Raw genomic sequence first — 15,775 nt, 5'->3', positions numbered from 1 at the left:
CACACCCTCACCTCAGTGGTGCCAGGGAGGGTCTCCCCCCCATCCCTTCCAGCCCAGGGGCCATTTTCTTCTGTTATCGACCTGGGTGGGGGCAACAGAAGTCAGTGGTAAATAATCTAAGAAACAGGAGGGGAGTTGGGGCAGAGCAGACAGATACCCAGCTACCAAGAAGAATCCCAATAGAAACCAAACTCTGTTCTGGTGGTTGAATCTGCCCAAGAGAAGGGCCAACCAACTTGTCCCACGTCTGTTTCTCGGGGCAGCAAAGTATATTTTTGGAGCTGATCAGGACATGCATACACCTTACGGACACGCACAGAGCACATCGCTCTCCAAATGCAGCCGAAACCCTTTATTGGAGCCACCCTCCCAACGCCGACAGTCACTGGTGGCTTTCCTGGCGGCCTGTGTGGACAGGTCAGCCTGGGTGGGAACTGAGTGCTGGTTTGTGCTGTTACAGTACACGTGAACGCAAAGACTTGCGGTAGCTGCCTCTTAGCAAATGATCTTCCCGTGCGCCGGTCATGGGGGCGTCATGGTGGGGTGGGGGCAGAGTGAAGGGCCGCTGTGCTTTCGTGGCGGGACTCTCTCTTCTTTCTGGTTTCTCTAAACTCTGTGCTCCCGTCTTGGGGGGAAACAGTCCCTACGGAGAAAGAGCTCGCCAGCAGTCCCGGTGGAGCAGCACCGTGGGGCCAGCCTGGCCTGCCCCCCCTGCCCCGCACGCCCCTCCCTGCCCCCGGCTTCACACTTCCTTCCGCAGCATCACCTTGATGCTGCTGCACATCTGGCCCAGGGCGGCGAAGAGTGGGTTGCAGAAGGTGCGAATGCAGAGTGAGTAGATGTGGCTGATGCACTGGATCTCGATCAGGTAGCTCTTGATGCACGGCACCACTGCCCAGATGTGGCAGAAGGAGATGCAGGCGAACAGGAAGCCCCAGAGCAGGGCCAGCGGGACGCCCAGCAGCGTGGACAGCAGGCGATAGCACCAGTACTTGGAGACAGTGAAGGTGGTGTAGCTCACCTTCCACACGCCGTCGAAGCTGTAGGTGCCCACGGGCTCCGCGATCACGTCCTCGAAATCCACCTGTGGGGGCAGGAAGGGGATCCTCAGGAAGCGGGATCCCACCCGCTTCCCACGCAGGCTGTGTGAGCATCAGAACTCCCTGCAGGGCTCCTGACCCTGCGGGTCCCGAAGGAGACTTGACCCCTCAGCTTACGGGTGGCTGAGCAGGCCTAGGAGCTGAGGGACTTGCTGAAGTCAAAGGAAAGCCGGAGGCAGGCCTGGAGGCATGGCTCTCAAATTCTGTTATTTTATGATCCTAGGGAGTTGGGCAGTCAGTCATGCCCAAGATTTACGGGGTACCTGCTGATAAGATGGTGGACAGGCAAAGGTTCCTGCTGGCCCAGAGCTTATGGCAGGCAGTTTTCCCACAGTGATAAGTGCTTGGGTGAGGGAAGGACAGGGGGCTGCGTGCACCCATAGGAGGACATGAACTCGGCCTGGGGAAAGGGAAGTCTTCCTGGAGGAAGAGGCATCTAGCTAAGCTGATACCCTGAAGGTAGCCACGTAGAGGGAGGAACTGTGGCTGAAAAAAGAGTGTTTGGGACAGAAGGAGCAGTAATTGCTGGGAGCGAGGAGCTAGTGGGACAATGCGTGCTCTCAGAGAGATGCAGGTGCTTCCAGAAGGCTGAGTACAAGCCTAGAAGACTGGAGTGAGGCTGGAGAGGTAGGCAGGACAGGTATCCGTGGATGAGCAGCCTCTGAGGACTTTTGTGAAGGGAGCAACCTCTGGCCGCTGAGGTTGGGGTGGTGGTGAGGATGTATGTGGAGAACAGCTGGGAGCTGCTGCGATAATCTAGGCAGGACCTGGTGGCAGCCTGGTTTGGGGTGATGGCGAGGAGTTGGAGAGAGGTGCACAGGTCTGAGAGCTATTTTAGGATCTGGCAAAGTGAGGGCCACGCCGTTCTGGCTAGTAAGGGAGTCTGGTATCTGAGTGTGGCTGAGCTGGCCTGAAGCACCATGTGGAGAAAGCGAAAATGTTTCCTTGACCTAGTCCTGCAGGGACCTCAGGTTTCCTCCCCCCACTGCTCGCAGCGTCCCTCTTTGCAGCTGGAAGGAACATGGGTGCTCAGAGAACCTGATTCACACATCCTACTGACATGGTGACTAAGGTCCCACTGGGGAAGTGGGAAAGAAATCAGAGGACTTAAAAAAAAAAAAGACGACTTCGGCTAAGTCGCTTAACTAGACTTTCTTGAGTCCTTGCGATGCATTAAGCACTGTTCTAGCTGCTTTTTGTGTGATGTTATTTAGCATTACTAAGCCTTAGCTGCCTTGTCTGTAAAATGGGGGTATGACCATCTTCAGTGTTCTCGGCCATTTTAATAAAAGTTGGTTGAAGCGTGTCCCTGGCCGGGTGGTTCAGTTGGTTGGAGCATCGTCTCGTTTATCAAAAGGCCGCGGGTGCGCTTCCCAGTGAGGGCGCATACCTAAGTTTCGGGGTCGATCCCGGGTCAGGGTGCATATGGGAGGCAACTGGTCAATGTTTCTCTCTCACATCAGTGTTTGTTTCTCTCTCTCTCCCCCACCCCCTTCTTCTATCTCTAAAATCAATAAGCATATCCTCAGGTAACGATAAAAAAAGTGGTTGAATGAATGCAGACTAATCAGGCTAATGGGAGGGGGACCCCCATGGGGGCTGGTGGGGCCTGAGCTCAAACTTTAGTCTTCAGGGTGGACCCCCTCCCCACTTTTGTTGGGAGGAGGGAATCCTCTCCTCTATGTACAATGGTATTATTACGATTAGTTTTCATTATAAAATAACATAGCCACATTACAGAAAATTAAGGGAACAGGAAAAAGGAAATGAGCACTTCCAATTTGTACTTCTCTGGTACTAAAAATATTGTTGCTTTTGTGCCATGCTTTCCAATGTAATTTTTGGGGAGGAGGGAGTGGACATGACCGTGTTGTACATTCAAGGTTGAGTCCTATTTTTCTCACATGACTAGATTCTGGGCTCCTGCACTGTGTCTTAGATCCCTGGATCCCCCCGGGGACAGCTCTGGCTGAGGGCCCACATAGGCAGGCATGTTAACAGGGGGCAAAGTTTAGAGGGTGAGATTTCAGGCTGTAGGCGATGTGGAAAAGCTGACTCGGAGTCAGTAGGGCCTGCGAGGACCTTCCTGTAAACCTCAGCTTCATCTCTCTCTGCCTCAAAAGGCCCCCTGGATGGAAGGGGAAGAATATGAACAGGGTCCTCATCTCATGGGAAGGATGGCACTTCTTCCTGGAGGGCTTCCAGTCGAGGATGGCAGGGTTTGGAGGCAGAGATGGAAAAGTGGTTTGCTGGATATTTGGAAAAGAAAGCCCAAGTTGGTTGGTGAATGTCTCATGGCTTTGAGGAGTGGATGGAAAGTGCTGGCATCTACATCTGGTTTGAATGGGCAAAAATTCAGTTGCTGCTTCTTAGGGGAGCTTTCAAATCCAAGAAGCTGGGGAGTATATGCTCCAGGGACAATTCCAGCCTTGCCCTGGGTATACCTACCATGGCTATTGAGGTTCAGTCAAACTCCTGGGGCCTGGAACCTGCTGATTGAGGTGTTCTGTACTCACTGCCAGCCCCTCCTCCACTGTGGCCAATGGCCCAGCCTATGCCCCATGCCTCTTAGCACGAGGCTGGCCTTTGGAGCATGCTGCAGCTCCAGGGACTTTGCCAGCAGAGGGAGGCATTTGGGCAGAGACGTCCCTCCGTGCCTGAGTCCCAGCCAGCACTCCCTCCTTCCTTCCCTCTCGCACTGAGCACCTGTGGCCTCGCCTGCCTTTCCTCTGGCTGTTCCTTAGGAGGGTGCCTCCCCACTCACAGGCTACCCAGATGCCTCCTCGCCTCAGGTGGGCAGACAGGCCCAGAGGAGGGAGGCAGGGCCCAGACCGAACCCAGGCGTCCTGATTCTAATCTAAGCGCGTCACACTGCCCCAGCCAGGGGCAGACCTAGAGATGCTGGCTGTCAGGAGGGTGACTGCCCCCTCTGAAGTCTGGTCCTTGTCGGCCAGAGACCTGCCCCAAGGCAGCCCCACCTGCCCGTCTTCCCAGCTACCTACCCTGCCCCCGGCAATGAGCAGTGTCCCCAGTCCCTCTGCGGCCCATGCTTTGCTCACCCATCCCAGCACATTGCTCCGCTCAGCACATTTGATTATTGGTGTCTGGCCTCCAAGAGTGGACTAAAGAGCCCTGACTGACACCCCACTGCTAAGGTTTGAGTCCAGCTCTGCTCCCTGTGGCTCCGTGACCTTCAGCAAGTGACTTAGCTTTTCTGTGCCTTATTTTCCTAGACTTCAAAAGTTTGTTGGAGAGTTCAATAAGTTCAAACGTGTCACTACTGAACACTGCCTGGCACAGAACCCGCCTGAACCATTAGCTGTCGGTGGTGGTTGTCGCTTTCTTCAACAGGGAGCGAGAGTACCAACCCTGGGTGTGCAGTTGCTGATCCAATGAATGCCTCTGGCAAATAACCTCTTTGAACTTCACTTTCTCATCCATAGAATGGGTTTACTACTTCTTATAACCTTGTCATGAGGAACAGAAATAATTTTTCATCCATCCCAACAAGTATTTATTCAGCACCCACTCTGTACTGGGCACGCTACCTCTTGGGCGGCGCTTAGCACAATACCTGGCATGTGATAGGTGCTTGGTGATGGTAATTATTTGGTCAATTGCTCTGAAGTTCCTATGAAAATATATTTCAGAAAATCTGTTGATACCCCAGATTATAAGTACAATTCTTCAGCCTATCTAGCCATAACTGTGTATAAGTGTGCATGCGTACCTCAGCCTGTGCTGATAAAACGGATGGGTCCTCTTTTCCCTCAGTTTTTGCTTACGGTAGTAATACTACCCCCAAGGATTTCTCTGTTGTCTTTTTTTAAAAAAATATGTTTTTATTGATTTCAGAGAGAGGGAGGGAGAGATAGAAACATCAGTGATGAGATTCATTGATCGGCTGCCTCCCGCATGCCCCCTACTAGGCATTGAGCCCCAAATCCAGGTACGTGCCCTGACCAGGAATTGAACCATGACCTCCTGGTTCATAGGTTGACGGTCAACCACTGAGCCATGCTGGCCAGGCTCTCTGTTGTGTCTTTTAATAATCTTTCATTTTAGTGCAGAAGCCGTTGGTGCTGACATTTGAATTATTTCCAATAATTGCCTTCGGGACTATGCATGGGGCAATGATCTGTTTTCTGTGAATCAGAAAATGTGCTCTCAGAGGGATGGGCTGTGCTGGGAGGAGGCAGCTGTTCCCTTAACTGGGATTAAGAGTGGAGAGGGCTTTGGTCATAGCGTGCTCATTTGGGGAGGTATTTATAAGACCCAGCTCAGGAGCTCTAGGCAGTCGTGCCAGTGTATCAGAAGCACATGGTGACTTCATTTCTTATTTCGCTTCAGAAGCAAGAGGGGAGATGGCTTTTGGGGGGAGGGTAGTGGGGTGGGGGCTGGGTCAGTATGCAGCTGGAGGGAGTGGCTGGAGGTGGGAGGGGGAGAATGTGGCTGCTCAATCAGTTGGTGCCCTCTTCCCCGGCATATTTATTTTTGGAACAGCTAGAGAGTCAGTTGATTAATCAGAACCAGCCAGCGCAGCCCCCGCAGTCTCTGAGAGGGCAGGGAAGGTGCAGGACGACAGGGCTGGGTGTTGCCGGAGGATGCGGGGGAGGCCAGCAGCCACCTCCTGTCAAAAATACCTCCCCCAGATTCCCACATGACTCAGTCCTTGGGCATCCGGGGCCCTGGACAATTCAGAGAGGGCATTTGTGGTGGGGAAAACAACTCGAGGCAGGAGGGCAGACATTGGGTTCCCTCTGCTTGACCACTGAGTTACTACTGTGTGGTCTTGGGCATGGAGCTTTCTCTCTCTGGGCTTCTGGGATTTTTTGTTTTTGTTTTTAACTCTACAGGTAGAGGATTGGGCCAAGATCCCTTGTGACAAGGAGTTAGTTTTGGAGTCAGAAGACCCAAGGGGGTGGCTTAGATTTGCTGGGTCTTAGTTTTCTCACTCATTACCTTGCTCCTTAAAGGGTGGACCTCAGTCAGTGCCCCCTCCACAGCAAGGCAGGTGCAGAAGTTCAGAGTAAGCATTTAGAAATATTCACAGCAATTTGACCCAGTAATTTTATGTCTATTGACTCTAATAATACTAAAAATTGGAGCTTACATTGTGGTACCTTTTTTAAACTTGATTTCTCTAGTAATTAACTTTTATTAAATGTTGCAAAAGTATTGGTGTATAAACAGATTGGAATAATAGTAATAAAACTGACCCTGACTGAGATAGTTTGAGAAGCACTAGACTATAAAGTAGGAAGCTAAAATGAGGTGATTACAGCAAAACAGCTGAAAAATGGCAAAACGTTGGTTCCTGTGTATTAATTGGTAATAATATGAACAGAATTCTGTACAGTCTATGATAACCATAGCAACACCTACAATTTTGCCCTTGCAGATGTCGGTTTTTGGCCATGTATCATATGTAGTATTTCACCCTGCACGTAAAGGACAAGCAGGGGTGGGGTCCAAGTTGGCCTGGCATCAAATCCTGGCCATCGCAGGACTAGGTACCCCGGTAGGAGCCTAGGCACAGAAAGTAGCACAGGCCAGGTCTGGGGGTGGGAGGAGGGGGTCAGGGATTCCCTGGAGCTTGAGGTCCAGAGCACTCTACACTGGGGATCTAGGGCACCTGGGCTGGATCTTAAAGGGAACTGGGTTCATGTACAGAGTTGTGAAGAGACCAAGATAACAGAGGGCTTCAGGGAGAAAGAATCCTGTCAGAAGAACACCCACCAGATCTCAAGAGCCCTGTCCTTTCCCTCCTGCCCATCTCTTCCCATTGCCTCTCCTGCCCTCTCAGTCTCTGCCTTCAGGAAAGTTGATGCAGGTGAAATAGCCCTGGGTTTGAGTTCTAGGCTTGGCTGTGCACCAGCTTTGGTGGGTGGTTAGCTAGTCTCCAAGATGCCCCCCAATTAGTCATGCTTCTCAGCATTTACATTCTTGCATAGTCTCATCCTATGGAGTCTGGGCTTGCCCTGTGACTTGCTTTAGCCACCTGAATGAGGTAGAAGGGATGCTGTGCCATTTCCAGAAGTAAGCCTTGAGGAGGTCTGACAGCTTTTGCTTTAGGAGCCCTGAGCCACCATATTAGAAGTTCACTTTTATACCCTAATCTATAGACCAGTGGGGTTACAAGCTCATTGCCATACCCTGCTCTAGAGACTGGTGGAGAGGCCATATAAAGGAAGAGGCCAAAAACTACATGGAGATAGAGGCCCAGCCATCCCAGTATCGGGGCTGAGCCCCACCTCCCAGCCATAGCCGCCAAGGTGCCAGGCACACGAGTGAACTACCTTGGGTGTTCCAGCTCAGCACAGGCCCTAGGTAATTGCAGCCCCAGCCACATATGACTGCAGCTGCAGGAGCTGCTGCCAGTGAGACCAGCAGACTGCCCAGCTGAGTCTAGGCAACCTGCAGAACAGTGAGAGATCACCAGGTGGTGGTTGCTTTAGGCTGTGAAGTTTTGGGGTGATTTGTTACACAGCAGTAGATAACTGATACAGTGTGTTTTTAGGGAAAACTGGTGATAACTCTGGACTCCAGGTTTATCTTCTATAGGATAAAGGAGACTTGTTTGCATCTGAAAGTGCAAAACATTCACTAGTTCTGTTGAATAAGAATTTCTGGTGGCAGGTCCCAGAAATTTGCATTTTAACTAACTCCCCAAGAAAGTGGGCCACATTTTGAAGAACTCTAGACAAGTTGATACCCAGAAGTCCCCATAACACTAAGTTATAAATACCTCAGTGTGAGTTGGTCCAAAGTAGCCTTTCCTAGAGGTACTTGACAGAGAAGGAATTGCCCATGTGGAATGACTGGCTGGTTGGGTGACCTTCCATAATCCAACTTCAGCCTGCCCCTCTGCCTTCTCTCCCTCAATTTCTTTTCAGTTGCTTTGTCTTAGTCCCCACAGAGTAGGGAGGAGGTTTTGCCTGTGTGCCAACTCTGCCTCTCTGATGGTCAAGCGCTGGGATCCATTAGCCCTGTCTGCCGTCAACATGCGGGGGGGGGGGCGATGCCCATTCCTCACATGTGCTGACTCTGCCCAACACTCTTCTCAATGATGTGGCCTTTGTTTATTTTGTCTCCCCCTCTGGGAAAGCCTATTCCCCCTTTCCACATTTTAAATTGTTCCAACTTTTGAATGCATCTGGACACCACCTCTGCATGAAGCCGACTCCTGATTTTCCCAGATGAAAGTAATGTCTTCCTCCCTTAACCTCCCAGGACACTTCAGTTGGCACTAACTTATGACACTTAGCAACTTCCCTGTATGCGTGCTAGTTTTGCCTTATCTCGTCTGTTGGGTTGGCTTCTCGAGAGGAAGGAGGAGTAAGGGTCAGTTTGATCTTTCTGTAACAGGGTGTCAGCGGGAGCAGAGGGAGCAGAGCTTGCAGAACTGGAGGCTCCCAGCTCCTCTGGGTGTTTGCAGCAAAGGCTGCTGTTTGTGTGTTTTTTCTGCAGGAAGGCATTTGGTGGCAGGTGAGGGCTGGAGATGGGATGGGATCTAGAATGCAGGGCAGGGAGCATATCTGTCTCCTGCCCCATTTGAAGGGCCGACTTTGCTTAAGGGAAGAGTGCTTGGAGCCAGAACCTAAAGGGCCTATGTGACCCTCTGGGCTCAAGCATCACTGCCACTGCGATAGTGCCTGGGACCCTATGTGTGAGGTGGGGAGAGAGCGTGCTGCTGCTGAGGCCACCCTGAGCCCTCTCAGAAACAACTCAAGAGGACTTTAAGGTGGGGCTGGTGTCCTTCAGGAATGCATGGGGGAGAGGGCTGGGGGCTTTACAAGGTGGCTCTGAAGGGAAAGGCGTCCTCACTGGTGAACTGGAGAGCCCTGGGGACCACGGGCACACACTAACTCCCCAGAGCCTGGCACAGGGTCTTCCTGCTCTTCACCATCTCCTCTGAGCAGCACAGTGCCTGGCACATGGCAGGTGATCAGTAATGATCCGTGGAATCAGTGCTCCATGAATGGTGATGATGGTGGGGGCAAAGGGGATGGGGTGTGGTTGCTTCCCCAGCTCCTCAGCTCTGGTCCCGCAGGAGCCTCCCCTGTGCCCTGGGTCCAATCCTGAACCTTGGAGACCACAGTTCAAGTCTGTTGGGCTGTATAAGGCTCCCCTCTGTCTTTAGAACTTATTTTCCACCCTGGGTTCAAAGGCAGCACCAGGCCTTGCTCAGGAAGTTTGGGGAAGTTTTAACTCTGGGAAGTCCAAATGGAGCGCCTCCCCTCTGCTGAGGGACAAATCCACGGACACATTGGATCTATCCCCTACTCTTCATTTTTGGCTTTTCTGTATGAAATCTCAGCATCTAGTAGAGGGGACAGGTCTCCCTCTTTTCCACTCAGCCTCTATCTATACCAGGGACTCAGGCCCAGAGAGGGAAAGGAGTTTTCCCAGAACCACACAACAAGTTAGTGTCAGGGCTGGGACCAGAACTTGGGTCTCTGTAGCGGGTCTTATTCCAGCATCTTACTGTATCACTCATCCTAGGCCACATGGTGCCTGTTACCACTCGTGAAACCACCCCGGACAGGTACCTTCTGAGCCTTCATCTGAGCCTCTGTCTCCCACACCCCCTGCTCCCTTTGCCTTCCTACCCCGTCCATCTTGCCTTTTCCCCAGTTGATAAAAGATGCCCAGGTGACCCATGCTCTCCTAGCTCCTTCCTTCCTCTCTGGTTCCCTCACAGCCCATTGTGCCATCCTGAAGTCTGAGTGAACCTGTTTGCGGTATTTATCTGACTTCGTTTTAAGATCCCAGTTCTAAATTTCAAAACGTTTTCATTTCTCACTCATTAAAAACAAAAGAAGGAAAAAGTTAAATAACTACCCAAACCATTTGGACATTCCCTGGTCTGGGTAGTTATTTAAGAACACTGACAAGGTTATTTGTGGGGCCTCTTGCTTCGCCCATGAGAGACATTTTTCTGGGGCTCAGCCCCAGGGGAGGTGCGTGAGCAGCTGCATCTGGGCGCCCCCATCCCTCCCTTGGGTTAGAATCTGGGTCTAGAGCCTGGAGTCGGCTCACTCCTGGCTCAGTAGGACCCGAGAGCCTCTCTCTGTTTGTCACCTGTTGTGGGTCTCCTTTGGAAGCCACATTCTCCCTCGGGGTCCTAGTCTCCTTTCCCAGCAGCTGGCCAGGGACCACCAGAGGGGGGCCACGGTGTAAAAGCTGGCACTGGCTCAGTTCCCTTGTCCTGCAGGCTCCTCCAGGCTCCTACTCTGCCCGCAGTTATCACATCCTTGCTTTGTGCCGGGGACTGTGTCAGGCCCTTTCAAACCCCTTGTTTCAGCTAATTCTCACGGTACATTTCTATTGCACAGCGCTGCTCTGGGATTCATTTACCGGGCGGAGGCAAATGATATGCTCATTTTACAGAGGAAACTCAGACTCAGAAAACCTAGATGACTTGTCCAGTGTCATCGTTTTTAGGTTGAAGAGCCTGAATTTGAAATCAGATCCATTAAAGTCAAGTCCAGTATTATTCCCTCTAGACCACAGTGAGCAACCCATGACGAATACTGTCTGCCATTTATATAGTGCTTCTCAGCTTGCAAAATATGCTCCCTAATGTGTCCCTTTGGAGCACTGTTCACACTGTGCTGTAATTATCCTATCTCTACTATTAATGATATACAGATAGATAAATGCAATAATAGCATATTATGAGCTGTTCTGGACAAATGTCCTGAGTGAAGGTGGGGCACAGAAGAGCCAGCTACCAACTGCCTGGAGGAGTTGGGGAAGGCTTCCTGGAGGAGGTGACAGTTGAGTTGGGTCTTGAAGGCTGAGCAGGGCCTTCACCATGTGGAGATGAGGAGGCAGGTGCTCTTGGCATAGGCACAGGAGTGTGTTCTGGTTGGTGTGGTTGGCTCCTGGCATGGGGGCTGGAAGGTGGGAAAAGCAGGTTGGGGCCAAGATTGTGTTGGGCTTTGAAAGCCATGGGGAGAAGATAGACTTTCTCCAGCATGGAAGGTGCCCCACTGAAGGGTGGAAGTACAGGGGTGCTTTAGGATGAGTCCTTGGCCACCCGTGTAATTCAGTGACCATGAGCTTTGGGCCAGTACAACTGACTTGTGGCCCGTACAACTGAAGAATTCTAAAGTTTGTGTAATTTTAATTAAAATATAAAAACTTATACTTGGTTCTAGGATTCGCAAACTTTTAAGAATGTCTGGAACAATTTGGGCAAGTGAATCGATTTGGACATTTCAACTGTACATTTTATGCAATTAAATATAGAACAAGGATTCCTGATAAAAATTTGGAGTCTGAGCTGAGGTGCGCCCTAAGTCTGAGATACACACTGGGCTTTGAAGCTGAAGAAAGACTGGGCAGTAGTTCATTGATAACTGTTTTGAATAGATTACATGTTACAATGATACTATTTTGGGTATACTGGTTAAATAAAAAATAGGAAAATTAATGTCCCTGTTTGCTTTTCCTTTATAAAACCATGGCTGCCAGGAAATGTACAGTTACGTGGGTGCCTGCATACTGAGGGGCGTTATGTTTCTATCGGAAAGTGCTGTCTGAAGTCAGTAGGACCCAGGATGCCCCAGGTACCTGCCCTTCTAACAGCCCTTCCAGTGACCGATGCTGGTGGCCGGGCACCCTGCTTCCAGCAGTCCCGCTGTAGGAAGATCCCTGTGGGTACCGAGCAGGGGGTGTGGGCCTGGAGGGAGCCAGGCCAGGAAAGGGGCCTGGCTCAGGCCGTGGCTGTGGGTGGGGCTGACTCCCTGAAGGCTGCGTGCCCACCCCTCATCTGAGCATTTCCTTTCACGGGCTTGGGTGCCCTCCCAGAGGCCTCTGCCCTGGCCTGGCCACTGGACCAGGGGTCAGGCGGGGAGCTGGCATGAGCACTGGATATGGCCCCCGTACCTGGGAGATGGACATTGGGCAGTGCCATGGGGAGGTGGGGGTGGTGAGTGCCCCTGGGAGGGTAACCAGCCCTGCCAGAAGCCACCCTCCAGGGATTAACCCCGTGCCCACTGTGGAGACCGCAGAAATGACCCCTGGCACGGAAAAGAGCCCAAGCTGGCCACCTAGTCTTCATCCTGGGAGGAGGGCCAGGAGCTAGTGGGAAGAGCTGCAGAGTAGTAAGGACTCTGTGACATGCTCCCCGCCCCGGCCAAAGCCTGGGTCACGCATGTGTGGCTCTAACTCTTTGCTCTTGTTTATATAAAGGTTCTTTGGGGTGGTGGTGGGGGGTTGTTCAGGCTTGTTTTTCTGGGAGAAATTGGAGAAGACAGAGGAACAAGGTCTCTTTTCAGGGAAGCTGATTGTGTGTGGAACAGAGCCCTCCCCATCTAGCACCCCGTGCTCCGCATACCCGACACCCTCTGGGCGGGTGGCACCCGGGCAGGCCCACGAGCCTACCTTCACTATGTCCTCGTTAATGTTCTTGGGGTCTCGGTTCACCAGGTCAATCTCCTTGCAATGAATGTCCTTGACGATCTGGGCCTCCAGGTCTGTATGCTCTTCGGCCATCATCGTGGAGCTGGGGGGCCCGGGGAGGGAAAGACTTGGGGCAGGGACGGCAGCTCAGTGTCCCCAGACTTCTGCCCTGCTGGCTAAATAGGCCCCACCCAGCATGCCAGCTGACAGCTGTCCCACATAACTTCAGCCTGCCTCTGTCTAAAGCCTCTGTGGCAGGTCTCCAAGCTAAAATTAAGACCGGCACTCTGCTGGGTGGCCCGGCACTCCTTAAAGGGGGCTGCTGTGGGTGCTGGGCCTCACGTGAGGAGCAGAGGGCCTGGCATCCCCTGCTGTCACCAGCTTGCAGCTCTGCTGTTGGTGTGAGGTCCTGGAATTTGCCCCACCATGTCACCATGTTAGCGTGTCAGCGTTTGAGCTCTTGGGGTGGGGGTGGGGCCCCAGCTCTGCCTCTTGCTGGCTGTGTGAGGTGGACATACCTCCCCTCTCTGGGCCACCATGTCCCCATCTGTAGAGTGGGGCCCTAATAATAATAATTGGGGCTCCGCTTACCCTTGTGGAGAGGAGGAGACAGGCTCAAGTGTGGGAAAGGGCTTCACAAAGGAACTGAAGCGCCGTCTGGGAGAGCTTCATGTTAGAGTGGTTCATATCTGGCCTGCTATTTGGTGGCCTGGGGCAGGGCTGAGATTTTTCCTACTTCTGGGGGTTTTCCCCTGGACAGGGGGTTGACGGAGTGTGACATGGGGGGGCCCTGGGGTGAGACAGGGAAGGGGACCACTGATGGGGTTGCCCACTCTCCTTTGTCTTCTTGACACCACGCGGAGGATGGGAAGTCCGTGCTTACGCTGCCCTTTGTCCTGTCACTAGTGATAGCTCCCCGGTACTCAGGGGCTGCGGGCGTCACTGGGCTGCTCCTTTCTTAGGTGCCTGCTCACTTTTTCTGTTCTCTTCCAACTCAGCCATCACTCGAAGCCTCCTCAGCATAAGGAATGAGGACTCTGCCTCCTCAGGGGCCAGGGCCTGCACATCCATTCACTCATCCATCCGCCTACTCATTCACTCAGGATTCGCTAGCAGCCGGGGCTAGCAGATCCATCGGCCTCTGTCCTTGCCTCGAGGGACTCATAGTCTAGGGGAACAGACTGTAACCCAGAGTGGCAAGTGCTACAGATCAGTGGCATTTCACAAGAACTTGCTTTAGAAGTCCACAGGAGGCAGTGGCTTACTCTGAGGGTACCAGGGAAGACTTCCTGGAGGAGGTGGCTTTAGAGTTAGGTGTTAAGAACAAGCAGAAGTTCACCCCATAGAACATTTCACACGGGAAGACTTATAGACATCAGAGGACTGGTGTGAACTAGGAAGCTGAGGAGTGCGCAGTAGCTGGAGCATGGGTCGTCTGCGGGGTAGGGCAGGAGATATGGCTCCACTGGGGCTTGGGCTTGAAGAATCCTGAATGTTACACTAAAGAGTATGGGTTTTATCTAGAGGTGCTGGGAAGCCACGGAAGACTTCAGAGCAGCAGAGGGGCTTTATCAGATTTGTGTGTGAGGAACATCACCGGCGACTGGAACGGGGTGAGGTTTGAGGCAGGGGGTCTAATAAAAAAGCTGGAGGCAATAAGGGCTCTATGAGTAACTCCTTGGCTACTTACTAATAATAAAGATGCAAAATCATAGTGGCCTGTACAAAGTAGGGACTTTTTTTCCCTCTCTCACATAGTACAAAGAGGTAGTTCAGAATTTTCAGGTGGCCACTTGATGTCATTAGGCAGCTAGACCTCCGTCTTTCTGTCCTAGTCTCAAAGCCACCTCATAGGCACGAGGTAACTGCTGCTCTTCCAGCCATCATATCTGGGTCTAGACAAGAATAAAGGAAAGGACAGGGAAAGGAAAAGTGCCTGCCCGCTGAGTCAGCTCCAATAGAAAACTTTCCAGAAGTCCCACTCCACAACTTCTGTTTATTTCTCGTTGGTCACCCCTCTTGGCAAAGGGGGCTAGAAATATAGACTTTCAGCCGAGCACATTGTCAGCCCCACAGTGTCACTAGGGACAAATGGTTGGAAACTAGAAAACTCTGTTTCTAAACCTCTTAGGAATTGCCTGCTGTCATTTTTTCATGCCCCAGCCTGGGCCCCCAGGTCCTGAGGATATGTACCTCCTCCGACAAAGCGATTGGGACAAAGGAAGAAAGTTGTTGCTTGTGTTCATGTGGTTTAGGGCAGGGATCTGAGCCTGAGAGTGAGCTTCGTCCAGTGCTGGACCGGCCGTGCGGTGAAAAGCCGGGACAGCAGTAATGTCACGGGGGGGCGGGGGGAGCCGCTGGGAAGAGACTCACCCCTACAGGAGAGGGGTGGTAGCAGATGATAGGAATGATTATGGAAATTGTATTTTTCAAAGACGGCTGCATCTATGCTCTTACAATGGAACTGTCCCTCCTCCCTCCAAGAGACGGGTTTGTTCCTCCCCTTCCATCTGGACAGGGGTTAGATCACTCTGACTCGTAGAACACGGGATAACTGATGCGACGTGACTTTGGGCCAGGCCATAGAGGATGCAGCTTCCTGGCTCGGTCCTAGCAGGGTTCTTGCCCTTGGAACTCAGCTGCCTTATTGTGAAGAAGCCCAAACCAGCCCATGTGGAGGGACCGCAGGAAAGGAACTGAGGCCTCAGCTGTCAGCCTACATCAGACTTCACACATGCTAGTGAATGAGGCTTTGGGTGACTCCAGTCCCGTCTTCAAGTCACCCCTAAACCTTCATGCCTTCCAGTTGCAGCCCAGACATCGTGGGACAGAGACAGGCTGTTTTCTCTGTGCCTTTTTTGAATATATAAACCACAGTGTCCATGAGCATTAGACAGTTTTAAAAAATATCACTATATTTTGGGGTAGCTTGTTTCATGGCTGTAGTAACTGGGACTATGAGTGATAATGGATGTCTGCCGTCTGTTGAGGCTCACTGAGTGCTGGAGTGATGCTAATGCCCCACGGTGTGTGTGAGTTGGCTCATTTGTCATGTGAAACGGTTGCAGCCTTGAGCTGATGGCCAGTGATGAGAGCCAAGGTTGTGGGGCAGCCAGTGTAGATTTTGGATTTCAGAGGAAGGAAATGCTGTGGCCCGAGGAGACCAGGGAGTGCTTTCCGAGGGTGGCAGCACTTCAGCTGGACTAGAAGGATGACTGGAGTCAGAGCGGCAGAGCGCAAAGAGGCCAATACCAGAGGCAGAG

General features: G+C 52.0%; 1 protein-coding gene across 1 annotated transcript; it reads right to left on the bottom strand.

The window, feature by feature from the left end:
• Positions 1-337: 337 nt before the first annotated feature.
• On the bottom strand, positions 338-12,754 carry CAV3 (caveolin 3). Its single transcript, XM_081159820.1, has 2 exons — positions 12,495-12,754; positions 338-1,084 (listed from the first exon to the last, which is right to left on the bottom strand). The coding sequence occupies exons 1-2, from the start codon at positions 12,606-12,608 to the stop codon at positions 743-745; spliced, it is 456 nt and encodes a 151-aa protein (XP_081015946.1). The 5' UTR covers positions 12,609-12,754; the 3' UTR covers positions 338-742.
• Between the last annotated feature and the right edge of the window lie 3,021 nt (positions 12,755-15,775).

This window comes from Miniopterus schreibersii, assembly GCF_964146895.1.
Source record: "Miniopterus schreibersii genome assembly, chromosome: 15".
Taxonomy (NCBI): domain Eukaryota; kingdom Metazoa; phylum Chordata; class Mammalia; order Chiroptera; family Miniopteridae; genus Miniopterus; species Miniopterus schreibersii.
Note: the sequence above shows the minus strand (reverse complement) of the source record. Positions and strands in the feature narration are given on the sequence as shown.